Source organism: Haliotis rufescens, unplaced genomic scaffold (genome assembly GCF_023055435.1).
Source record: "Haliotis rufescens isolate VD_foot unplaced genomic scaffold, xgHalRufe1.0.p SCAF_76, whole genome shotgun sequence".
Taxonomy (NCBI): Eukaryota; Metazoa; Mollusca; class Gastropoda; order Lepetellida; family Haliotidae; genus Haliotis; species Haliotis rufescens.
Window position 1 is genome coordinate 591,427 of NW_025964368.1, and position 27,182 is coordinate 618,608.

At 40.9% G+C, this 27,182-nt stretch overlaps 2 protein-coding genes across 4 annotated transcripts; both read left to right on the forward strand.

Moving 5' to 3' along the window:
• Positions 1–1,471: 1,471 nt before the first annotated feature.
• Positions 1,472–11,107, forward strand: LOC124122035 (GTPase IMAP family member 9-like). The gene is made up of 5 exons (XM_046485197.2): positions 1,472–1,759; positions 2,423–2,461; positions 5,830–5,991; positions 7,317–7,478; positions 7,847–11,107. Exons 2-5 carry the CDS (start codon positions 2,458–2,460, stop codon positions 8,944–8,946), a joined length of 1,428 nt encoding a protein of 475 aa, XP_046341153.2. The 5' UTR covers positions 1,472–1,759; positions 2,423–2,457; the 3' UTR covers positions 8,947–11,107.
• Positions 11,108–15,617: 4,510 nt separating this feature from the next.
• On the forward strand, positions 15,618–24,082 carry LOC124122032 (GTPase IMAP family member 7-like). 3 transcript variants are annotated; one of them, XM_048388691.1, is made up of 7 exons: positions 15,618–15,815; positions 16,850–17,018; positions 17,567–17,701; positions 18,492–18,563; positions 18,930–19,016; positions 19,488–19,595; positions 19,976–22,008. In XM_048388691.1, exons 2-7 carry the CDS (start codon positions 16,898–16,900, stop codon positions 21,040–21,042), a joined length of 1,590 nt encoding a protein of 529 aa, XP_048244648.1. In that variant the 5' UTR covers positions 15,618–15,815; positions 16,850–16,897; the 3' UTR covers positions 21,043–22,008. The 3 variants fall into 3 exon arrangements, with proteins under 3 accessions (XP_048244648.1, XP_048244647.1, XP_046341146.2); XM_048388690.1 differs by lacking the exon at positions 19,976–22,008 and adding an exon at positions 22,016–24,082 and having other exon boundaries at positions 15,633–15,815; positions 16,879–17,018; XM_046485190.2 differs by lacking the exon at positions 19,976–22,008 and adding an exon at positions 22,016–24,082 and having other exon boundaries at positions 15,634–15,815.
• The last annotated feature ends 3,100 nt before the right edge of the window (positions 24,083–27,182 follow it).

Genomic DNA, 27,182 nt, shown 5'->3' on the forward strand with positions numbered 1-27,182 from the left:
AAAAAATATCACAAAATAAACTTATTAAAAGTAAAAGACAGTGCCAAAATCTGAAACAGATTCCTACTAGGGCTTCTTTCTCAAATGGAAAACAAGAATGTAAAACAGTACAAAAGTGTAACAGACCAATTTGTGCTACTTGCCCTCATGTTTTACAATGTTCTTCTTTTACATTCAAAGACGGGGAAGACTGTGTATGTCCGTGAAAATATGAATTGTGCTTCGAAAAACTTGATTTATGTCATACAATGTACTGGATGCAAGGCCGAATACATTGGACAGACAGGGGACACCCTAAGAGCGAGAGTGAGGGTCCACAGACAACAAATTAGGGACCCCTCTTGCCGGTGTATCCCACTCAGTCAACACATTGATCAGTGTGCCGGGAATAAAACACCAAATTTTGTGATATTCCGGTTTAACAAATGGGACAGTGATGCACTGGGAAAGATAAAAGAAAGTTATTTTATTAATACTTTCAAACCAAATTTAGTTGTTTGGAAATTTATATCTCCAAACTTGCCAAAACTTATAAAATGCCTTAGCTACGTTACAGTTAGACACCGATTTTCAGTATTTTAGACTGCTCTTCTTATAATGATAGCAATTATCCCTGTAGTTTGTCCAGATTCCCGATTGTTAATTCTGACTCGATCGCCGAATGACAAGGGCGACGCCATGTTTGTTCATAAACACTGAAAGGAGTCCCTACTTGACCTTTGATATTTGTATCTCTGTCCGTATGTGACCCCAACGGATATCGTTTTTATCCGTTGGCTTTATCCTGCCGAGACACCTACCCATTATATGATAAATATATATATTGAAATAAACAGGCATTAAAAAGTCATAAAATGTACATGTATGCAAAGTCTGGCATTAAAGCTGCAACAAAAACAAAAAATGTTGGCTAGCTTAGCCTGTTCCTTTTCCGAGTACAGGAAGCTAAACACACCAACACCTTCTTGAAATATCTGTGGTCAGATTCAGCATAAGTTATCATGTGTAAAAGGACACGTGGATCGATGCTCATGATGTCAATCACTGGATCGTCTGGTCCAGACTCGGATTATTTTACATACCGCCGTCATATAACTAGAACATTGGTGAGTGCGGCGTTAAACAACAAACAAACAAAATAAATCATTTTATTAACATCCTTAAAGAGGCGGCACATAATGTTGATATCTCATAAGAAATAAACGATTCGCTGCGTCCCTCGTGGTTTATTCTCCCCCCAGTGTTATATTGTTCGATAAACAACTCCCACTCGTCGTTTATTTCTTTAATATATCATATGTATTATACATTCATCAATATAACAATATACATTAACGTGGTCATCAAACGTTGTACTTAGGCACACATGTATTTCGTCGCAACCGCGGGGTTATTAAACATGTTCTAAACGCACTTCAAACTCGACTCGGCAGCTGTGATCACTATTTAAACGGAAATAGGCGGACTTTGCCGATCGACAACTGTGTCAACATGTTCTCCGGGAAGTCACGGCAGCCATTGTAATATTCGACTACCTGGTGTGCTATCACTGATAGTTTGGTTTTCAGGCTCTGTTGGGGCTTAGTAATAGTCATCTTTGTTCCTTACTTGGATGACAGCCAGGAAACGCTGAAGTCAGCGATTACATGAGATCACACGAGAAGATATTGCAGACAGGATGAGCGCCAGCTCAAGAGCTAAAAATAGATCCGGAAAACCCGACCGTATCTGAAGCTTACCAACAACGCTTGGCTGAACGGTGAGTGATTTGATTTGAAACTTTCTAATATTTCCATGTTCATGTCTTCAACTTATGAATCCGCAAATTATCAAACGTTTGATTAAGTTGAAATGACAGAGTGTCTGTAGAGTCTGGTTAATTAGGTGATGTATATGAACCAGTAGATCTAGACCTGACCTTCATGTTCCTGTAACCGAGACCCGTGTGGTGGGTCTAACACTCAAGACAAGACCCTGTGTCACCCAAGTAATAATATCGACCCAGTCTCACGCATCTTGTATTGGTTTTAAACCCCTTACCTCCGTCGGTAGACTAACATAATCTTTTTTTACAAGATATTTCTGTGATTTAGAAAATATGAATATTCTGAAACAGAAATCGACGTCGTGATGCAGGATGAGGATCACGGCTAATATTCATGTCGATAACACATCTACAAGGAATTGTGTCACTTTGTTAATAAACATTTAATTAAGTGGTACCTCACCGAATGGCTGTTAATATGAATAAGGTAAAACTGCTGAAATATGCTTTGATTGATCTCGAATGTGAAAGCGAAACTAGGGAACGTTTTGTCATCGACAATAAATTTATCCAGGTTCATTTTTTTCTAGTTCTTAGTCATGTTCAACTGCGTTGTGTTGTGGATATAACTTGTTCACAGGCGTGTCTTGATTGCAGATCCCTTGCACCAAGTCTTGAGAGAAGATACACGCATGGGTAAGTGTGTATGGGGTGGGGTGGGGGCTCTACTGTGTTAGGTAACTGTAGTCCCTCGCCATGTTTAAATATGGAGCTGAATTATTTCCTTCTGACTCTTGTTGGGCCGGAGTGTGTGTGTTTGGTTTAACGTAGTCGATAGATTGGAGGTTACGGGTGTGGGTACTCGATAGATGGGGATGAGGGGTGTGGTACACCATAGATTGGAGATTAGGGGTGTGGGTACTCAATAGATGGGGATGAGGGGTGTGGGTACTCGATAGATTGGAGGTGAGGGGTGTGGTACTCGATAGATTGGGGATGAGGGGTGTGGTACTCGATAGATTGGGGATGAGGGGTGTGGGTACTCGATAGATTGGGGAAGAGGGGTGTGGGTACTCAATAGATGGGGATGAGGGGTGTGGGTACTCGATAGATTGGAGGTGAGGGGTGTGGTACTCGATAGATTGGGGATGAGGGGTGTGGTACTCGATAGATTGGGGATGAGGGGTGTGGGTACTCGATAGATTGGGGATGAGGGGTGTGGGTACTCGATAGATGGGGATGAGGGGTGTGGGTACTCAATAGATTGGGGATGAGGGGTGTGGGTACTCGATAGATTGGAGGTGAGGGGTGTGGTACTCGATAGATTGGGGATGAGGGGTGTGGTACTCGATAGATTGGGGATGAGGGGTGTGGGTACTCGATAGATTGGAGGTGAGGGGTGTGGTACTCGATAGATTGGGGATGAGGGGTGTGGGTACTCGATAGATTGGGGATGAGGGGTGTGGGTACTCGATATAATGGGATGAGGGGTGTGGGTACTCGATAGATTGGGGATGAGGGGTGTGGGTACTCGATAGATTGGGGATGAGGGGTGTGATACTCGATAGATTGGGGAAGAGGGGTGTGGGTACTCGATAGATTGGAGGTGAGGGGTGTGGTACTCGATAGATTGGGGATGAGGGGTGTGGTACTCGATAGATTGGGGATGAGGGGTGTGGGTACTCGATAGATTGGGGATGAGGGGTGTGGGTACTCGATAGATTGGGGATGAGGGGTGTGGGTACTCGATAGATTGGGGATGAGGGGTGTGGGTACTCGATAGATGGGGATGAGGGGTGTGGGTACTCGATAGATGGGGATGAGGGGTGTGGGTACTCGATAGATGGGGATGAGGGGTGTGGGTACTCGATTGATTGGAGGTTAGGGGTGTGGGTACTCGATAGATTAGGGATGAGGGGTGTGGGTACTCGGTATATCGAGGATGAGGGTGTGGGTACTCAATATATGGGGATGAGGGGTGTAGGTTCTCGATAGATTGGGGATGAGGGGTGTGGGTACTCGATAGATTGGGGATCAGGGGTGTGGGTACTCGATAGATTGGGGATGAGGGGTGTGGGTACTCGATAGATTGGGATGAGGGGTGTTGGTACTCGATAGATTGGGGATGAGGGGTGTGGGTACTCGATAGATTGGGGATCAGGGGTGTGGGTACTCGGTAGATGGGGGCGAGGGGTGTGGGTACTCGATAGATTGGGGAAGAGGGGTGTGGGTACTCAATATATGGGGATGAGGGGTGTAGGTACTCGATAGATTGGGGGTGAGGGGTGTGGGTACTCGATAGATTGGGGATCAGGGGTGTGGGTACTCGATAGATGGTGATGATGGGCGTGGGTACGCGATAGATTGTTGGTGAGGGGTGTGCGTACTCGATCGATTGGAGGTGAGGGGTGTGCGTATTCGATAGATGGGGATGAGGGGTGTGCGTATTCGATAGATTGGGGATGAGGGGTGTGCGTACACGATATATTGGGGGTGAGGGGTGTGCGTACACGATAGATTGGGGATGAGGGGTGTGGGTACTCGATAGATTGGGGATGAGGGTTGTGGGTACACGATAGATTGGGGATGAGGGGTGTGGGTACTCGATAGATTGGGGATGAGGGGTGTGGGTACACGATAGATTGGGGATGAGGGGTGTGGGTACACGATAGATTGGGGATGAGGGGTGTGGGTACTCGATAGATTTGGGATGAGGGGTGTGGGTACTCGATAGATAGGGTGTTTTGGGTGTGGTACCCCATAGATTTTGGGTGAGACGAGTGGGTACTCGATAGATTGGGGATATCGGTACACAATAGATTGTGGGTGAGGCGTGTAGGGTAATCATTGATTTGGGTGAGGGGTGTCGGGTGTAGAGGGGTATTTAGGAGGAGTGTGAACATTGGAGAGCGTGATCAGTACATTAATGTCAATCTGTCATATAGTTTATAGTTTACTGAGGACATGTTATCATTCAAATTATCGATACGACCAATGTAAATAAAATACCATATACTTGCTTGTACATATGGCCGGAAGCAGTGTAAAGGATTCACAGGTATCTTTTTCCTCATCAGTGATGACTCACAAGAAACCAAATACGCTAGGAAAACTGTTTATTACGACTATCAACGGCGACACATGGATGAGATATGACACGTTTATGCACTATCCAAATAACCCGAAAATCAGTCGCAAATACCTGAAACCCTACTCTCGTGACGCATGCATTAATTTATGCACAAATGCGTTCTCACACGTCGGAGATGGGCTTCGATTCCCCCACATGTAAAATGTATTAAACCCAACCTGTTCAATTTATTAAACCCAACATGTACAACATATTAAACCCTACATGGTACAATGTATTAAGCCCAACATGTTCAATGTACTAAACCTCACATGTACAGTGTATTAAACCTCACATTTACAATGTATTTAACCCCACATTTACAATGTATTAAACCTCACATTTACAGTGTATTAAACCCCACATTTACAATGTATTAAACCTCAATGTACAACGTATTTAACCCCACATTTACAATGTATTAAACCTCACATGTACAACGTATTTAACCCCACATTTACAATGTATTAAACCTCACATTTACAATGTATTAAACCTCACATGTACAATGTATTAAACCTCACATTTACAATGTATTAAACCTCACATGTACAATGTATTAAACCTCACATTTACAATGTATTAAACCTCACATGTACAATGTATTTAAACTTACATGTACAATGTATTAAACCTCACATTTACAATGTATTTAACCCCATATTTACAATGTATTAAACCTCACATGTACAATGTATTAAATCCCACATTTACAATGTATTAAACCTCACATGTACAATGTATTAAACCTCACATGTAAAATGTATTAAACCCAACATGTACAATATATTTAACCCAACATGTACAAATTTGAAAACCCTACATGTACAATTGTCAACACTTTCTTGGTATCTCGCAGTGATGCAGCAGACATGATCGTAATGCCATGCTCTCTAGACCACGTGACAATTATGCATTGTCTGATTGGCTGCAGCTTCATTAGCTAGTATGTGGGAGTGTCCAGCCTGCACCCTGATCAACCTGCCGGACAAACGCTACTGCTCCGTGTGCTATGCCCCAAACCCCGCCCACCACGTGGACCCTCCCCCAGAAGATGACTTCCTGTTCGGGGGATCGGAGACTAGTCTTCCTGGAGGTCAGTGTTCATAAGCTACATATTCTTGACAATAACACGCAATCAGATATTTAAGAATAATCCCACTTTGTTCTCCATGAAGATCATTTTTACCTGTAGATATGACGGCTATGATTGAATCTGGAACAGAACTTTCCGTTCTGAATTCAATTTTTCGCGGTTACCTATAAAACAGCACTTCATTTTGAAAATGGATATATTTTTTATACGTTATATATTTTGGTCTCTCTGGATACCTATGATTCTTTGAAAATATCTGCTTGTATATCATTTAAATTTTTGTATTTTCTTCAGACATGGAACACAAGTTTTGAAGCAAAAATATGTGCAATAATTTAAGTGGAATAACATCATTTAAGTGGAGACCGCCTCCGTGGTCTAGTGGTAGAGCGTCCGCCCGGAGAGCGGAAGGTCGGGGGTTCGATCCCCGGCCGCGTCATACCAAAAGACGTTAAAAAAGATGGTACTTGTTGTTACCCTGTCTGGCGCTCGGCATTAAGGGGCTAAAACAAGGACTGGTCGGCTCGGAGTCAGTATACTGTGTCTGAGTGGGGTATTCATGTTAAACTGCGGCATGGTATCTCAGTGAGCTAGCACTATAAATCGGCATCAGTCCGGACTAGTACAAGCAGCCACACAAACACACACACGTACATGCACGTCGCTATATAAGTGCAATAATCTTGGACGCGACGTTAAACCCAATTTCACCTCACCTCATTTAAGTGGATACGTCCGAGAGAGAAAAATCCAAAGAGTGTGTGATGCACTGGTTGTAATTTGTGATGTTATGTGTAGGTTAATTGGTAAGGGAGGGAAATTTCACAAATATATAAAGTAACATGAAGGGTTGACATCCCATCCCCACAAGATGCACGGTTGATACGATTATCAAAAGATACAGAGGGTATCGGTATGACGCGGCCTGGTATCGAACCCCCAACCGTCCGCTCTCCGGGAAGTGAGTGAGTGAATACGCCGCTTTTAGCAATACTCCAGCAATATCACTCCAGAAATGGGCTTCACACATTGTACCCATGTCGGGAATCGAACCCGGGTCTTCGGCGTGACGAGCGAACGCTTAAACCACTAGGCTACCCGACCACACCCTCTCTCCGGGAAGACGCTCTATCCACCAGATTCCATAGTTAGGGAGGCATATGGGACTCACACGTCCAGTCATTCGTCACACGACGTGTTGTTACCATGAGAGATGTCCTTTAACGGGTTTCCACCGCAATACACATTCTAAATTCAATCATGCATTTCTTGGAGCCAGTTGAACCGGACACATCGATATCATTTCCAAGTCAATTCCATTTCAGAGTGGACGTGCGGTCAGTGTACCTACATCAACACGGACGTAACAGACCATTGCGGTATTTGTGGTACAGTTAAACCAGGCCAGAACCCAGACAGGGGACCTGTCATGGAAGAGACGGAGACAGATTCGCCAAGTAACCCTTTCACGTCTCAAACTTATCAAGGTAAACTATTTACTGAGCGTGGCTGATTGATGGATGGCTGACATGCCTTTTTGACCAACTGCTTTAGGCTGATACGGGCCGTCGGGTAGCCTAGTGGTTAAAGCGTTCGCTCGTCACGCCGAAGACCCGGGTTCGACTCCCGACATGGGTACAATGTGTGTCTGGTGTCCCCCGCCGTGACATTGCTGGAATATTGCTAAAAGCGGCGTAAAACCATACTCACTCACTCACTCACTTAGGCTGATACGTTTCAAAATCACTTCATCGAGTTATTAAACCTTTTTCGAGGCAATTTTATCGTCACATCCATAACACAGTATTAGCTAATACCCCACGTAATTAAATGATGTGGATTTCCTGTATTCCAGGCACCGGGATCAACCAAGGTGGAGCTTCGTTCTTAAACAAAGAGACTCGCATTGTTCTCATCGGACGGACAGGGTCGGGGAAAAGCGCCACGGGCAACACACTTCTCGGTGTGAACATGTTCCAATCTAGGGCCGGGGGGTCGTCTGTCACCAAGAGCTGTAGAGGGGGGAACGGTCAAAGGATGGGGCGCAACATCAACGTGATCGACACCCCAGGGTTGTTTGACACAGACATGACCAATGCTCAAATCACCAAGGAGATCGTCAAATGTATCGGAATGACCTGTCCTGGCCCTCACGCTATCGTCTTGGTCACCAGGATTGACCGGTTTACCCAGGAAGAGCAGGATACCGTGAAACATTTTAGAGACGTGTTTGGAGAAGGCATGATGGAGTATATGTTCGTGTTGTTCACAAGGAAGGACGATCTGGACCATGAGGGATCTCACATAGATGAATATGTGAGGAATGTTCCAGATAAACTTAAAGATATTCTCTCTGCGTGTGGCGGACGATACGTCGCCTTTAACAACAACGATAAACAACATGAGAAGGATAAGCAGGTCAATCACTTTCTGGACATGATTGACCAGAATGTCCAAACTCATGGTGGGAAGTACTACACGAATGCAATGTTTAGGGAGGCCGAGGAAGTCATGAGGAAGAGGGAGGAAGATTTCAGAAAGGAATTGGAGGAGAATAAGAGACGCGAGAGGGAGGCTATTGAGAAGGAGTTTGAGGAGAAATACAACAAAGACATGTCGGAACAGCAGGAGATAATTGAACAGCTGCAGATGAGTATAACGGCAATGGAAGGGGAGCAGACGACAAGGAGAGGTAACTCTGATGTTGCAGATCTCAGGAAACAAGTCGCGGAAATGAAGAGCGAAGCCGAGAACGAGCGACAGAGACGCATACAGCGCCACGAAGAGAGGATGGAGAGCCTGGAACAGGAAACTAGAGACTTGGAGAGACGAGCACGGGAAAGAGCACGGGAAGCAGTCGAACAGGAAGAAGAGTCATCTCTCGGGGAGATATGGAAGGGGCTCAAACACGTTGGGAAGGGGCTTTGGAAAGGAATTACAAGCATTTTCTCATAAATATATATATATATGTCATATTGAAAATAATATGACTTACACATTATCAATGTTCGCTGAATATGGGGCTTCTGATCTTAGTTATGTATATCCGTTTGATTTTCAATGCGCATAGTAGAGGTATCAGTTATAGGGTTTATTGCGATCTGCACATGGTGGTTTTTGGTTGCAAACTTTATCAATATATTATAAGAGTCGCTTTGGTCTGGACACGGTTCATACTTGGATTAACAGAGTTATAGAGTGCATTACTATTTATTTCGGGTCATTGATTGGTACAAAGAAAGTCAGACTTGTGACATTTTAGACAAACGAGAATTTGACACATCCCTCTTTAAGTCGTTCGACCTATCCACTGTGACAAAATATATTCTTTTATATCTATGTGATATATGTGCACCATTGCTACTGTCCATTTGGTATTACAGTTATATAACGAAGTAGGAGGATGTTGCTGAAGCCAGTGAAACCCCTTAGTCTGGAACCCGCATCTTCGGACAATTAATTGAGAAACATCTTAAGAATGCATAGGGACATTGTCAGAACCAATGCCCTGCCAATAAGGACATGTGCTGATCCTGAACATTTCAAACGTCACTGTCCGGAATAACGAGGTTTCATTGTATGTGTTATGCCAACGATGTTTTGACGCTATGCTACCACGGACATTAAGACCAATACATATGCCAATATCAATGCATGTATTACACGAATGTCAACCATTACATATGTTTGACCGTCAATGTGAAGACACTGTTACGTTTCTAGATTGATATGTTGAAATAGATATATAACTTTCTACTCCGTTGTAGATGGAAGATATAAGTCTATAAATGTTATTTTTATGCTCTTATCTCTGCCACAAGAACCTGTTAGCTGGGACTATTTCCAGCCAGACAACAATGCAGTTCATATAAATATCAATTATTAATTGTGTTTTCGTATAGTAAATGTCATATAAGGAATATAAAAATATGTTACCTTTTGGCGAGGGTCATACAAATATTATTTTTCTATTATAAAATATATTTTATGATACGAAAACAAAATAGGCTTATACTTTCTTTATCATATTATGTCATTGCTGAAACATAAGTTTTAAGACGTCTTTCGATTCACTAAGGCATGTTTGGAACAGCATAGGAACACAGTTAAAGGCGCCATTCATGATATAGTGCCACCAGATTTGCAGCCATGTTTGTTTACAAATTCACACATCGGCTGACCTCTATCTGCCCCTATTGGAAACGTAAGTCGTTGGCTTTTGGGCATTGCATCAATGTATTGAGCTTATTAAAAGAAGTGAACTCATTTGCATATTTACATGATACCAAGTGTAACGGATTGGTTTATGACACCGACAATACCATTCATTATGATAACACACATATTACGTCATTCCACTGTACAGTTAAGTTCAGTGTTTTTGAAATCTTTCCTTGGAAATGCTTACAAACTGCGGGGACAACCCTCAGTTACTTGAGCGCCATCCACCCTTGACGTCTGACAGTTATAAATAGTGGAACCCCATAAGTCCAGACCCCGATAATCCGGACACGACCCCGCCTTCCTGGTTGATACTGATGGAAACAGACGACATATTATTGTCCTTCCACTGTCCTGTTAAAATAGTGCTCACTTGCCATCTGTCATATTGTACCATTAGTATCAATTTTGAATTATGATACATTCTAATATTAATATACTACTCATCATTTTCTAAGGACCAAAATAGCAATATTAGTCAAATATGTGACCCTTGGCAAATGTTGAGTAGTATACATGCAACTACTGAATTGCACCACTGTGAGTGGTTTGGGTGAAATAGAACAGCCTCGTTGTGAAGTCAATCTCAACGTTATCACTTGGAACGGGACTGTCTGGATGAACGAGGTTACCTTAATGTTATGATACGGGAACTATGTTCCATTCTACTATAGGTTCCAACAGTGGACGATGAGTTGCAGTGTTGTTGTAATATAAACATAATATAACTTTTGTAACATATTTATGATATGATATACTAGTACCATGTACTATCTTCCGTTCGCTGTATTAGAACCAACTCGTGACGAAACAGAAGCTGCACGTATATGTTGTAGTTCGTCTGTAACGTCCATTTGATGGATTGTTTCATTAAAGTGTTTTTATTAAAGAACCAAATATATCTTTGTGTTATTCTTTCATTTAACATGAACCAACACAATAAGATGTTGGTAAAAGGAATTAGAACTAGTGATTTTTATTATTCTTTCCAAAATATCCCGTAAATGTACAACGTAAGGGCTAGAAAATAACCAGTCTCGATTAACCGACGAAACATTCCATTTTTCGTAAATGGCGAAATAGCGGTGAAAATTATATGTATGGAAAATTGATCAGTTGGAAAAGGCTGGAACATGTGACCTAAATATGCCCTACTGGAATTCCCTTTCAGCACAGGGGGCACGGGTGGCCCAGTCGTCTAAGGCGCCGCGATTCGCTGTGCAGAGTCGCATCCCTTGGACACGCCAGAAACCTATAATTGTGGGTTCGAATCCCGGTTCGCCCCGATTATGTTTCTAGGTTTGTCAGCACCATACCCGTGATCGTGGGTTTCAGCGAAGTGGTAAACGTCTGAGACCTGCATCACTTCGGGCTTTCCTCCCACATTAAGCTGACACGCCGCGATATAACTGGTATACTGTTAAAAGCGGCGTTAAACCCAACTCACTCACTCTCTCACTCACTCCCTTTCAGCACATAGTCAATACTCTGGTCTTTCGACTTATGCGTCAAGCAAAACAGTGACGCTGAAAGAGCACGGTATTGAAAGCCTCGTTTAAGAATTAAATACCGGTTTGAGTGGTCACTCCATTATTATCTTCAATACATATGAGACAAAATGCTGCATATACGTTGCGCCGGGAATTGACATGCAAAATTAAATGAATGATAACTTTAAATATGATATGTACAGATAGTTAAAACTTATTTTGTGACACTTACATAGTTTAACTGTCAGTAACTACAGAAATACACTTTTAAGATATGGATCTTGGTTGTCAAGTCGGATGAGTGAGTGAGTGAGTGAGGTTTTACGCCGCTTTTAGCAATATTCCAGCAATATCACGGCGGGTGACACCAGAAATGGGCTTCACACATTGTACCCATGTCGGGAATCGAACTCGGGTCTTCGGCGTGACGAGCGAACGCTTTAACCACTAGGCTACCCGATCGCCCCTAAAGTCGGATGAAAACACAAGAGAGAAATGATCTCTCTGAAAAAAACCCTGAATATGTATCCAAGATGTAAATGAAATAAGAACACGGTACATATAACCCACACATACATCAAGCATACAAGCTATAGGTGCTCTATCTTAATGGTACCTGAAGTGAACGTGCACTGTCAACTTGACTGTTTTATATACTTACACTGTAGTTATGAAATGTAGTGAAAATGTGAGAATTGATGGAGATTAGTATATGCTAATGACTTCATTAATACGAAAGTTTGTTGATCACGACAATATTATCTGCAACGTTACTGTCCAGAATAACGTTATGCAAACGATGATGATTTAATGCCAATACAGGTAATAAAACCAGCATTGGTATGGACACATTATAACACTGATGCTATTGTATTATCACCTGGATAGCGCGTTCTCACAGCAGCTTGTGAATAATCGAATCTGGACCAGGCAAACCAGCAATTTACTCCATAGGAGTGATACATCATGAACCTATCGCCACCTGTCAATCAAACTACATGATTGACCAATCAGATAGTCTCACTTGATACGCTTACAGAATCCGCCATTGTGTCCGACAACTTTAAATATGTCTGAATTATTCAGCAATGCAAATAGAGCATATCTTAAATACATGATTATACCTTGAAAAATAATTATTTCAACATCTTTTCAAGTTTCTTAAGGGATCACATTATCAGTATCACGTTGTTTTTTTCGTTGTTTCTTACTGATATATTTTCTGTACAGTATAACTGCCTACCTGCCCATAACTTCCTATAAGTAGAAAAAAACATTTTAAAGCAACTCGAAAGATGAAAGTAAAGTTACTTCAGTATATCCAAACCGTATAAAGGAAGACGAAATGCATTCGAAATTATCAGCCCTAATAGTTTACTGCCGCCTGAAATACTGGGATCTAGTTTAATGACGCCTGAAATACCTAAGACCCAGCTTACTGACCCACAAATACTTGAGACCCGTGAAGATTCCGGGGTAGAATAGGTCTTCAGCAACCCATGCTTGCCGTAAAAGGTGACTATGCTTGTCGTAAAAGGTGACTAACGGGATCGGGTGGTCAGGCTCGCTGACTTGGTTGATGTATGTCATCGATCCCAATTGCGTGGATCGATGCTCATGACATTATTCACTGGATTGTCTGGTCCAGACTCGATTATTTACAGACCTCCGTCATATAGCTGGAATATTGCTGAGTGCGGCGTTAAAGAACAAACCAACCAACCAACCACAAATACTTGGGACCTAGTTTGATGATGCCTGTAACAATGGCGAACTGGTTTACTGACGCATGATATACAATAGACTCAGTTTACTGACCCCATAAATATTTGGGAACTAGTTGGATGATGCCTGAAACAATGGCGGCCTAGTCTAATGGCGCCTGAAATACCGGGGACCTAGAGTGATGACGCCTGAAATACTGGGGACCTAATTTACTGACGCCTGAAATACCGGGGACCTACTTTACTGACGCCTGAAATACCGGGGACCTAATTTACTGACGCCTGAAATACCGGAAACCTAATTTACTGACGCCTGAAATACCGGGGACCTACTTTACTGACGCCTGAAATACCGGGGACCTTATCTACTGACACCAGAAATACCGGGGACCTACTTTACTGACGCCTGAAATACCGGGACCTAATTTACTGACCCCTGAAATACCGGGACCTAATTTACTGACCCCTGAAATACCGGGGACCTAATTTACTGACGCCTGAAATACCGGGGACCTTATCTACTGACACCTGAAATACCGGGGACCTAATTTACTGACGCCTGAAATACCGGGTACCTAATTTACTGACGCCTGAAATACCGGGGACCTAATTTACTGACGCCTGAAATACCGTGGACCTAATTTACTGACGCCTGAAATACCGGGGACCTAATTTACTGACGCCTGAAATACCGTGGACCTAATTTACTGACGCCTGAAATACCGGGACCTAATTTACTGACGCCTGAAATACCGGGGCCCTACTTTACTGACGCCTGAAATACCGGGGACCTACTTTACTGACGCCTGAAATACCAGGGACCTAATTTACTGACGCCTGAAATACCGGGGCCCTACTTTACTGACGCCTGAAATACCGCGGCCCATATTTACTGACGCCTGAAATACCGGGGACCTAATTTACTGACGCCTGAAATACCGGGGACCTAATTTACTGACGCCTGAAATACCGGGGCCCTAATTTACTGACGCCTGAAATACCGGGGCCCTAATTTACTGACGCCTGAAATACCAGGGACCTAATTTACTGACGCCTGAAATACCGGGGACCTAATTTACTGACGCCTGAAATACCGGGAACCTTATTTACTGACGCCTGAAATACCGGGGACCTACGAGGGGTGGCTGAAAAGTTCTAAGCATAAATGTAATGGATGGAGTTCATTGCTAATTATTTTTAAACATACTGTCAACGCTACTGGAGTTTCTGTATCCTACTGGTGAAGAAGGCTTCCTTAGCAGAAGTGACGCCATCATCATTTACTTTTTTACTTGCCAGACAGTTTCTTTGCAATCCTAGAAAATCGAAGCCATAACCTTGCCAGGTGATTTAACAGACTCTGCCATCTTCGGAGAAGGAGACATCAGATATTTCCAATGCTTTGGCTGTTGTTTAGTCTCAGCAAAAACGAAGTAAATTCTCACGAAAGATGATGTCCCTGGAGCGTTCTTTATCAGGGTCAGGACGCCAACGTGCTGAAACCTTTGACATGCCTAGTTAATTCCAGTATATGCTCTCTCGTGACAGATTCCTTCGGTATTGGCTGTGATAATCAAATCATGTATTTTATCAAATATTAGTAGTATAAAATAATCCGTAGTAGTGGCGGTTGAAGGTCTTCCTCCCGAGGGCACTCTTCGCTCTTGAGTGAGTGAGTTGGGTTTAACGCCGCTTTGAACATTATTACAGTTATATCGCGGCGTGTCAGCTTAATGTGGGAGGTCTCAGACGTTTACCACTTCGGTGAAACCCACGAACACGGGTATGGTGCTAACAAACCTAGAAACATAATCGGGGCGAACCGGGATTCGAACCCACAATCATAGGTTTCTGGCGTGCCCAAGGGACGCAACTCTGCACAGCGAATCGCGGCGCCTTAGACAACTGGTCCACCCGTGCAAGCTGACACGCCCAGATGTAACAGGAATATTATTCAAAGCGGCGTTAAACCTAACTCACTCACTCTAATCGTAGGCCTAAATAAGGTACACATACATTACGAATCCTGCCTAGTTAAACGATAAACTTGTCTGCTCATCATAAAGTGACACTGAATGGTACCAGAAAATATATAGTCATTCGGTACTCCACCCAACCGATTCTAGGAAAATCCAGTTCCAATAAAATACTTGTCCTTCTTTAGTGTGTATGCGGCGAGATAACCCTTTCATTTGGCTTGAACACGGATCATTACCTACCTAAAGATACTACAAGGAAGTGATCGACTCTTACAAGATATGTTAATATGTTTCCACGAATTGCCGCTTCGTTGACCATGGAACTCCCATAAAGAAAGCAGGTGAATGATTGTATGGGGCCAGACTGTCAAATCACTCCATACGCCATACGTACCTCTCTGTGGTCTCGTGTAAGTACACCTTCATCTTGTTGGACTGCTTTTTTTGTATTCATATTGTTGTATATACTGATACTAATCCCATTTGAATGATGTGTTGCATTTAGGACTAACTCATCTATGTGGCAAGATTCTAATATCATTTTCGTTTTCCTTGTCTTCACCGGAACTTACGCCCCAGATACCTTCTGGTGTGGTGCGTTCGTCATTCATCCGTCCATAACCTCCCGAACCAACTGAAGAGATGAAGATGTTTTTTTTCCACTTACATGTAAAATTGTGAAGTTGTTTGGGGTTTTACTCAATGTTTAGTGATACTGCAGCCCTTTCGCTGGGGACACCAGCAATTGGTTTAACACATTGCTTCCTGTGGGAATAGAACCCGGACTTTCTGCGTGACGAACCAACTCTCTGACCACAAGGCTACAACTGTAACCAAAATACTTTTCAAAATCGCCTTTTCAAAAACTAACAAGGCACAGACTTTGATAAAACCTTCGTATGAAGTGATTTGTTCATGACGAAAAAAGGAAAACAATCTAAACTTTGAAAAATGCCTATAATATATATGAGAGAAATAGATGTGATTGATCATAACAATACTTTGGTGCTAAAATATACATTTACTATAAAATGTCGACCCCACAGATTAATCAGTTTCCCCAATAACATTTTTTAACCGAAACTACCCTCCTCATTGTGGTGATACTTTCTATGGATAGCAAATCATTAAATATAAAAAAACAGTTATATTTTGATGTCGTACTGTCCTTTCACATCAATAAGACACCACATCACTGCCAAACCCGTTAAAACTCATATACCGTTTATGATATAACTTTCAATATCAATACACCTCGTGAACCACTGTGGGTGCTATTTTCACTGCTTACCTTCTAGGTCATGAATCATTGTCCCCAAAGAGCGGTGAATCAGGGTTAGAGTAGACGTTAGGTGCGCCAGTATACGTCAATCGTCAGATCATCACAACACAGCAATATGTTATTTCTACATGGTAATTTAAATAAAACATGTCTTTATTTCAGATGACATCTTTCGTTGTTTTGCTGTATAGGTCATCTAAAGTCTGAAGCATGTGGGAGTGTTCATTCTGCACGCTGATCAATAACGACAGCGATGTACGCTGTGCCGTGTGCGATATGGAAAGACCAAACCAGTATCCAGATCAACACCCGGTGTTAAGCCGTAATTTGGGTAATGACCAATCATTTAATATTCAGCAGTAGGGGGCGGGGGTGCCTGGATGTTTTGCTATAAGAGACATATTTACAGCCAAGTCTTCAAGATACACACTTTTTCCCCAGAAAGAGGGAACGGACAATGTTTTCCACGACAAATTCTGTTCAGGACACAGTATGTCCAAAGAACAATTATGATTTTGTAAAATCATTTACTCCAGACTTTTTTTTTAATCTGACATCTGACATTTCCGTGATGAGTAAGTGAGTAAATGTCATCTAAAGCACTGTTCTAACTTTTATGTAATCTATTCTGGGCCAGCGGTTAATTCAATGAGCAACGATCAACATCATCAGCAAGGTCACACACTGTGACTGGCTCAGCTAAAGGTTACCCAACGAACTCCACCAGTTATTGACGTCAAATATATATTCAGACATAAATGTATGGTGCATGTAGCTGTTCGCACATCAACATTGCAACTGTTAACGTCTTATTGCTAATATGTTCCACTCTCAAGCAGGCAACCTTGTCAGCCATTCACATTATTCGATCTTTTTCAGCTGGAGGAGCGCATGTATGGCCGTTTTCCCCCTGTCCTCTGTATAATCCACTGCATGGGCATGTTTGCTTTCTCTGTATGGTAGCGAATCATGCTCACCACAGAGGAGGTGACTGGGACACACCCTTTTTCCAAGGTAACAGACAAATACATATTTATGTAGTCGCTTCCACTGACAATACCTAGTAATATCATGGAGCAATTGTTTAGTGTAGTGAAAGAGTTTAATAGTAGCAAAGTCCCCTGTGAGCTGAGAAAGCAATTTTGACTTATTGTTATTTGTTTGCTTGTCTGTATGTTGATTGACGTCGAACATAACCGACTCTGGACCATGAACATCGATTTACGCAAGTCAGTGAGCCTGCTCACTGGATCCCGTAGGATGCGATAGAGCAATTCTAAACCGGATCTTCATTAGGGTGGGGATGGTGGTTGTGGTGGTGGTGTGGGGTGGTGTGGGGAGTTGTATGTACAGTAGTAGAGGATTATTATTGGTATGTGTAGAATGGAAAACTGGACGCCCAGTGCCACTGCATGCATGTCACCACCCGAGGGGATTCCAGATCCTCACCAACTAGTGTTGGTCGTCAGAGGAGACGGAATGGGTGATCATGTTCAGTGGCATGGTTGATTGCGTGTCATCGTACCCCGACGTCGGGGATTGCTGCTCACAATATCAACCATTTGAATGTCTGGTCCAGACTCAATTATTTACAAGCCGACGTCTTAGAGCTGGAATAATGCTGAGCGTGGCGTTACACAACAAACACAAAGGAACTCATATTTCTTGGAGTCGCTCTTCCTCATGATTGTATTACATTTACATATGATAATAGTATTTTTTAATATTTCTAGCATTAATATATATAAAAACAGTTTAAAAATATGTTGACGGTTTCCACATGCACTCAGTGTTTTTTCTTCAGGAAGACAGTTGCAGAGATATGGAGGAGAGAGGGACATATTTTCAGGCTTTGCTACCCCTCTTCAAAATGCAGGTAAAACTACCTAGGTTTCATTTTCTTAAAGGGTAATTTGTACTCAAGACATTAAGATGTTCATTCACATAACATTCGTTGTTAGTCTTAAGAAAGAGTCAGATTGTTTATGTTACGTTACTTGGCCGAGCCAATTGATCTGATTGTGAATTTTGGTGTGTCATCACCATCCCCGTAATGGCGGTTTCCTGCATGACTTCGGGTTTTCCTCTCACTTCGAACTGACATGCCATTATGGAACCCAATTACTGTTTAATTCGGCGTTAAACCCCACTCACTAATAGATGAATAAAGACAGATATAAATGCCACATACTAACACTAGAATGCACAGAAGCTAAATCAACTTCTTCATCGATACCTCTAGCCGAGAAGAGAGCATCAAGCAGGCAAATGGCGTCTCCCAGAAATCCCATGCCAGTGTTTGCAGAGACTCCAAGAACATCAGCTCAAGGTAAGTCAGTCCATATTCTTTGCGTTTATACTGAAAGTTTCTTTATAAGGCCAGTTTCTTAACTGAGGAAGAAATCTGCCAAAACCTTCGATTTGGTTTTAAAACCTGAATACATTCCCATTTTTATTTTGTATTGGATTTTAAAGCACCATTAAATCCTTACACTGAGAGATATATTGCTGTGTCCAGTAAAAAGTACCACCAAATCCCTGTCTCAGTCTGACTATGTTCCTTAATACAATACAAACGAAGGGCGTTCCGTATAATCACGGAAAGTATTTGAGACAGCGGAATATATATCATGTGTAGTCTCAAAACTCCAAAGATTTGCTTAAATATTTGGAAAGAACCAATTTCAATTATGTCAAAAAAATCTTATTTCATAACTGTATGCGCTACAACACCACAGGACAATATCATTTCGAATTATACAGAGAGAAGCTAAATTCACTTCTGTATCGATTCTTCCAGCCGAGAACAAAGCACCCAACGGGCAACATTCCACCACAGCGTCTCCGCAAAGTCGCGCCATTCAAACCTCGTCAAGCATTGCAGTCGCTCCAAGAATATCAGCTCCAGGTAAATCAGTCAAGATTTGTTGCGTTTTCATTGAAAGCTTCTTTTATATCCTTTTAATTCATGGACATTTGATTTTAAACCCCTCAGTAGTTTCTTGATCTACTTGGAGGCATCAGAAATGCAATAATACATGCACACTGCCTCAATAAAAAATGGTAGTGATGTCTACAGCAAGGAATTTGAGAACGCATCCACTCTATACTACCCATTAGTGACAGATAAAAAAACACCTGATACATAATGATACTTAATGAAACAGATGAGGAGATATTGTATCTGCAGCTACTTTAACACAGAACAGCTGTGTAGAGAAAATCGGTGTGATAAATTACTCTCAGTATCTGTGACCATACATGAAATCAGGGTTTGACTATCCACAGTTACTGGACAAGGAACACAACTTGCAGCAAATTCAAAAAGTGAGAGAAGAATTGTGTTGATGGGTAGGACTGGCTCGGGAAAGAGTGCAACGGGAAATGCAATACTTGGGTATAAAGCGTTTGAATCGAAAGCCTTTGGACTATCAGTTACCAAGACTTGTAAGAGAGGGACTACTTTCAGATTTGGACATAGATTAGAAGTGATAGACACACCAGGTCTGTTTGACACAGGAATGTCCAATGCTGAGGTTTCCAGGGAGTTGGTCAAGTTTCTTGGGATGACGGCACCAGGGCCCCACGTCTTTGTCCTGGTTCTCAGGGTTGATCGTTTCACGAAAGAGGAGCAGGACACCATGGAACACTTCAAGAAGATGTTCGGAGAAGGGATGCTGACCCACATGTTTGTGGTGTTTACGAGGAAGGATGACTTGATACATAATGAAACAACTTTTCAGACATTCCTGAATGATGCATCAAAGGAACTTAAACGATTACTCCAACGGTGCGACCACAGATGCATGGCTATAAATAACCAAAACCCATCGGATGTGGATGTTAAAACGTTCCTTCAAATCGTAGATAGTATCCACATACAAACCGGAGGCAGTTGGTACAGTACTGAAATGTTCAAAGAGGCTGAAAAGGCAATAGTTGAACGAGAACAGGAACTAAGGCAACAATTCCATGATGAAGCTCGCGATGAAAAAGCGAAACTGAAACGAGATTTTGATGAAAAGATTCACAACTTCACTGAACGATGTTCAAAAGAGGTTTCAAGTTTAGAACAGTCATATCGAGAACAGGCAGAGATACACGGTCTAAAGAAACAACTGCAGGAATTAAGGGCTCGTCAAGATGAAGACAAACGAAGACTTCAAGAAGAATATGCAGTCAAGGAAAAACAATATCAAGAAATATTTGCAAACATAAATCGTGATTACAGAGAAGAAGTACGGAAGGAAATACAAACTGAAAACAAAGATACGATGCGAAAAGTTGGCAGAATGATTTTAAGAGTTGTGAAACGTCTCATCCCTGTTATAGTGGGTGCCTTGGTAGCTCTATAGTGTTACTCATTGTCAAACTCAAACTCAAATTGAACAATAATGTATTATTATACCAACAAAAGGATTGGCAATTTAGCATCCTAGTATGATGGACCAATACTGTATGAATCTACATCTACATCGAGAGTATTATGCCAAGAAAAGAACAAACACAGTAAACAGTGTTCTACCAGGTTATTGCCTTCATAAGTACTTATGGCTTGGATCATAACTTTCCATAAAAGTGTATTTATATTAATGCCTATTTCAAGCTATGTGTACAAGTGTGATATGGGACCGACCATTTTCTAGAAAAAAAATCGTTCTCAAAAATACTTGATAAGAATAATTATGCTTCAAACTGTTGAAAAGAAATTGCATGCCACAAAAAAATACATTCTTGAAAGGTGTACTTCTTGGAAGGAGGCTAATGGTTTTGTAGCTGTATGTAATCCTGGTACAAAATGCCAGCCCCCCTCCCCCTACCCACTTACGTATAAAATGGTCGGTCCCAAATAATATTATTCTCGAGGAAGGTGACCTTCATCATATTGCCATTGGTCTTGGATGTAACATACAGGCTGAAACATCAACGTCTTTATCATTATTTGCACTTCACATCTTGTCTTTCAACAATTTGACAAATGTAAAGGACTTGAAATTCGAGGTGTTTCTTGGGCTCTGCTTTCAGCAGACATTTCATATGTCATATTTCATTATTTACAGTCATATCCAATCATAATCTATATGTTAATATACATCTATTAATGCCATATCTCTTTAAAGCCACACATAAGATTAACCATACTTTTACCCAAAGATTTGTTCTTACAAAGTTTAAAAAAATTGTATTATCGTACCTCTACATTTGGGAATAGCTTGATAATGTCATACTCAATATAACATCATTGATCATGATAACATTTTGGCCTTATTAAAATAGTTTGAGGTATCTAGTAGTAAAAACATTTCTTTGTATTTGATGCACATCCAGACTTCGACATTGACGCTCTTCTGACCACGGAATCATCCCTGGATAAAGAAGTTCGTATCGTGCTCATCGGTCGCACTGGATCAGGTAAAAGCGCTACTGGAAACACCATCACAGGACAGAAGCTTTTTGAGTCCAAAGTGGGAGGTCAGTCCGTCACTAAACAATGCAAACGTACTTCCATCCAGCGATACGGACGCAGAATTCAGGTAGTGGACACGCCGGGATTGTTTGATACAGGAATGTCAAACGCTGAGATAATTAAAGAGGTAGTTAAATGTATTGGACTTTCATCTCCGGGACCACATGCCATTATTTTAGTAACTAGAATAGACCGCTTTACACAGGAGGAAAAAGATACAGTGGAACACTTCAGGGCTGTGTTCGGGGAAGGAATGAATGAATACTTATTCGTGCTCTTCACTAGGAAAGACGATCTTGACGCTGACGGGAAGAAGATACACGACTTCATACAAGATGTCCCTGACACACTGAGACAACTTCTTTCTGATTGTAAGAAGCGATATATTGCCTTCAACAACAGACTTCCACAGCAGGATGGTGCCGAGGTGCGTACACTGCTCAACATGATCGATGCTAATATTCAGAGAAACGGTGGAACGTACTACACTACCGAGATGTACCAAGAAGCAGAGATGTTGATGAAACGGAGAGAGAAAGAACTTGGCCAGCAAATGGAGGAAACTGTAAGACAGGAACGACAACAGTTACAGTTGGATTTTGAGGAAAGGATCGACAAACTGAAAGAAGACAACGAGAAACATGTCAATGATCTTCAAGATAAACTCAAACTGTTAAATACAACGTCAAGTCAATCTGATGAAATACAGGCTCTCAAGAGGGAGATTGAAAACGCAAAGAAGGATGCTGAGATTGAAAAGCAACTGAATGAACGAAAACACAGGCAGGAAATGAAGACATTGGACAAGAAGCTGAAAGAGGTTGAGGAAATGGCACGTGAGAAAGCACGTGCAGAGGTCGAGAAGGGGGAATTGGGTGGTATCTGGGATGGATTTAAGCAAATTGGCCGTGGAATAAAGAATGCGTTCATGCGTATCCTTTCATGAAAGTGACATTGCATGTTTCACTGTTCTGTTTTGCGCAGTAAACAAAAGCACCTATATGTTGTCATATTTTTAGGAATGTAGCAACAATGTCAAGTTGTATAGTTGAAGTACTTAAGGTGACATATACAGACTATATTTATGCCATATCTGTAAATACATATTTTGTAGGTTGGTGTAAAGCAAAATAATCCCTCTTTTATTGAAAATAGTATCCAAGTCCAATCATTATGAAAGCGTTATTGTTAAGACATAGTCACATGGGTGTTCCAAAACCTACCCCAAAGACGACCAAAAGGTTTTAACGTCAGTGTCGACGTTTAATCTTAACCATCGAGTGCTATGTCTATCATACAACACAAGTTAACCATTTTAACAGCCACGTCATAGAAAATTTGTTACCCAAATGTTAGATAAAAACAGACGTAATTAACCGGAACATTTTAAGACGACTCTTAACATCCTATAATTTCAACTCAGGTGTGTTCCTAGAGATACGATATGTGGTGATTAACACCGCTCGACATGTACAAACGAAGCCGAGGGATGATAAGTAGACTATAAGATTGTTAGTTTTGACAATGCTAATGCAGCAGCAGACATATTGAATATATCATTACATGCTCCGTTTTTTAAAGAACAGTAAAACTTTACTTGACATTACAAACATACATATTCATATGCATATGCGTACCTTAAATGCCCGTAATGAAGAAATGCTATACCATGTATATGAAGGTAGTGTATTATGTACAAATAGGTTATATTATGCTCTAATGTGTCGCAGTGTGTAACAATAAACATCAGTTAGTGACCACATACATTCTGGTATACTTGTTTGGACTATTATCAATATACGAGATGACATCATATGGTACAAGAGGCACAGAAGCTCACCTTCAGATTTGTATCAAATGAGTGAGTGAGTGAGTTTGGTTTAACGCCGCTTTTAGCAATATTCCATCAATATCACGGCCGGGTACACAAGGAATGGGCTTCACACATTGTACCCACGTCGGGAATCGACCCAGGGTCTTCGGCTTTGCGAGCGAACGCTTAAACCTCTAGGCTACCCAACCACCCGGGGTACCTGCAGCCTCAGCTTTCTTAAGTGATGTAAAACACATTCACTTTTTATCTTTTAGTGGCGAAAAACATCCTCTCACCATATATAGTAGCCATATAATTATGACAACTCGAAATTAAACATTAGTACTGAGATTTTGGTTCAAAATTAAAACATACTATATCTTTAAGAAAGGTGTTATAAGTTTATAAGTGGTTTCTCACTGCGTATAATGTAAGCTTGATGTGGGAGGAAAGCCGAAAGAGAGCGGAAAGGCGGTGTTTCGATCCCCTGGGTGCGTCATATCAAAAGACTTCAAAAGATGTACTTGTTGGTACCCTGCCTGGTGCTATGTGAAAAGGCTATACAAGAAGGACAGGTCGGTTCGGAGTCAGTATACTGTGTCCGAGTTGGGTATTCATGTTAAACTGCGTCAAGGCATCTCAGTAGGCTAGCACTTTAAAATCGGCATCAGTCCGGACAAGTACAGACTCAAACCTGTGTCATAGTTCGAAAATATGTCATATCTTCTTCTATTTTTCATAAATAATTTTGACTTTATAAAATAAGACTAAACAACATATTTTGTGTATATTACTCAATGACTTGTGTACTAAAAGTCTATCTCAGTCGGCGATGATATGCGCCGGCCTTCATTCACAAGGTTTGGTTGATAGGCATTATGTATTAAGCGTTAAGACTACATGCGTGTAGTTGATAGGCAGTATGTATTAAGCGTTAAGACTACATGCGTGTACCGTCCGAAGTCTACTATCAGTCGGTTTTGATATACGCCTGCCTTCATTCCCAAGATTTAGTCTATAAGCGTTATGGGCTAATCGTTAAGACCACATGTCCAGCGAGAGAAGTAAACATTACTCTGATAGTATGATAACGCGCTGTCCGAGAAATCTTACGTAATTTTAGTCATTTCTGCATACTCATGTCCTTCAAAACTGCGAGGTAATCTCTAAATTCAGATAGTCAGCACGTTAGATTAGCAACATTGTGTAGGTATTGTTAAAGTAAGTAATAATTGAAAATGCGACCATATGATGACTTAAGAGCATCGGTGGTATAAATAACGGCCTTTGTTCCGGGTACCTCACTGATGAGATACACGGAATAAAGACTGGCCACTAACAGATGCTTCTCTTGGTTGTCTTAAGGTAAGATATGTTCACTTCATATATATTGTATGTTCTTAAACTATATTCCTATTTTTCCTGTTTTCTGTTGCATTCTATGTTATTAGTTGCTTTGAATATAATCAACATTTTAAATTCGGCATTATTGATTAAGGTAATCAGTAAAGTTAGTATTATAGTTAGGTTAGATCATGTAGCACGAGAAACAATCTAACAATATAGTGTATATTCAAATAGTATAAAATATAATGTGATAACGTTTTTAGACATTGGTTCAGCAAATTAAAATTACACATAATCGGGCTCGTGGAAGCAAAGTAATTCATGTGCATCTGTTGTCATTTGTATATTTTATTGATTATTTGCAGTTGAAGTGTATGTAAATGAATGTATCTTTAAATGATTACTGTGTGTGTTCCATTCAAATGATTCAAACTTATGATTCAAACTACCCTTGATGTAATTTATGTTTAAACAATGTACTTATTAAGCGAGGCAACTATACTGTACACGCAAAAACCCGTGAGCGGACATAACACTTGTTGTTTAATTCATTTGCTGATGTATTGCTATATTTTCAGTATTATTAGTCTCTATTTATGTCTACATTGTACACATTGCCTTTTGGTTATTAACGGTAGTTAAGATATAAAACATGTGGCCATATTATTTAATAAGCAGACTGAAATCTTATTAACATTTGTGTATTCTTATCATTCGGTTTACGTTATATTCTGTAAGGTTGTATTGAAGTAAAGCTCATCATTACGTTTCCCATGAACATTAAAAGATCATGTAAGATTATTTAAGTTATTGGTGAGATATTCATTAATATTTGTGTATTCTTATTATTCGGTTTAAGTTGTATTCTGTAAGGTTGTATTAAAGTAAAGCTCATCATTACGTTCTTCATAAACATCAAAGATCATGTAAGCTTATTTTAGTAATTGGTGAGATATTTATTAATATATGTGTATTCTTATTATTCAGTTTAGGTTATCTTCTGCTAGGTATATTAAGGTAACGCTTATCATTACGTTCTTCATAAATAGCTTAGATTATTTTAGTTATTGGTAACACATGTAGTACGTGTCTTACCAAAGAGTTAGCCTATTTATTTAAAATACATGATGCTATATCACGTGTTTTATATTTTCAGCCAAATGTAAAGTGTCTTCGTTTCATTGTTAAATGCAATTGTTTATTGTATGATACATTGTAAGATTTATACTGTAACTGTTAATTCATAATTTTCGGAATACTTTAATTGTCTTAGGTTGTACTTTGTTTATGTTTTATTGTGATATGTAAATGACTGATGAGATACACAGAATAAAGACTGGCCACTAACAGATGCTTCTCTTTGCTGTTGTAAGGTGTGCGGTCCAAGCTAATTCCCCGACAACTAATTCTAGGAATAATAATCAGCCTAGACCAAACATAAACCGTTAAAGGTTATTATAGGTCATAAGGTTTATTATACCTGCATGCACGTCGCCACATAAGTGCTATAATCTTGAACGCGACGTTAACCCCATATCACCCTACCTCGCTGGCAAAATTCCTCAATCTTTTCATAATGAAAGCGTCTTTGCCGGTTGGCTGGGACTGTACTGTGTCTGAGTGGGTAATGTTAAACTATACAACCGACTTTACTCCGGACTAGTACAAGCAGACACACACAAACACATACAACCATTCGCTATAAATCCTAAATGCCTTTGAACGCAATTTCACCTCACAGCCACATGCACAAGAAATGTATTATTTACTCCAAACATGAAGCAAACAGATTCTGACCTCCGCAACATTCCTGTTCCATTGGTTCACAAAGCAAATGTACTTCGCGATGCGACACCCGAATACATGAA

Coding starts and splice junctions, on each gene's coding strand:
- LOC124122032 (XM_048388690.1), top strand. CDS start 16,898: ATGTGGGAGTGTTCATTCTGCACGCTGATCAATAACGACAGCGATGTA. Junction 17,702..18,491: donor GGACACACCCTTTTTCCAAG/GTAACAGACAAA, acceptor TTTTTTCTTCAG/GAAGACAGTTGCAGAGATAT. Junction 19,596..22,015: donor TCCAAGAATATCAGCTCCAG/GTAAATCAGTCA, acceptor ATGCACATCCAG/ACTTCGACATTGACGCTCTT.
- LOC124122035 (XM_046485197.2), top strand. Junction 5,992..7,316: donor GGAGACTAGTCTTCCTGGAG/GTCAGTGTTCAT, acceptor ATTCCATTTCAG/AGTGGACGTGCGGTCAGTGT. Junction 7,479..7,846: donor CACGTCTCAAACTTATCAAG/GTAAACTATTTA, acceptor CCTGTATTCCAG/GCACCGGGATCAACCAAGGT.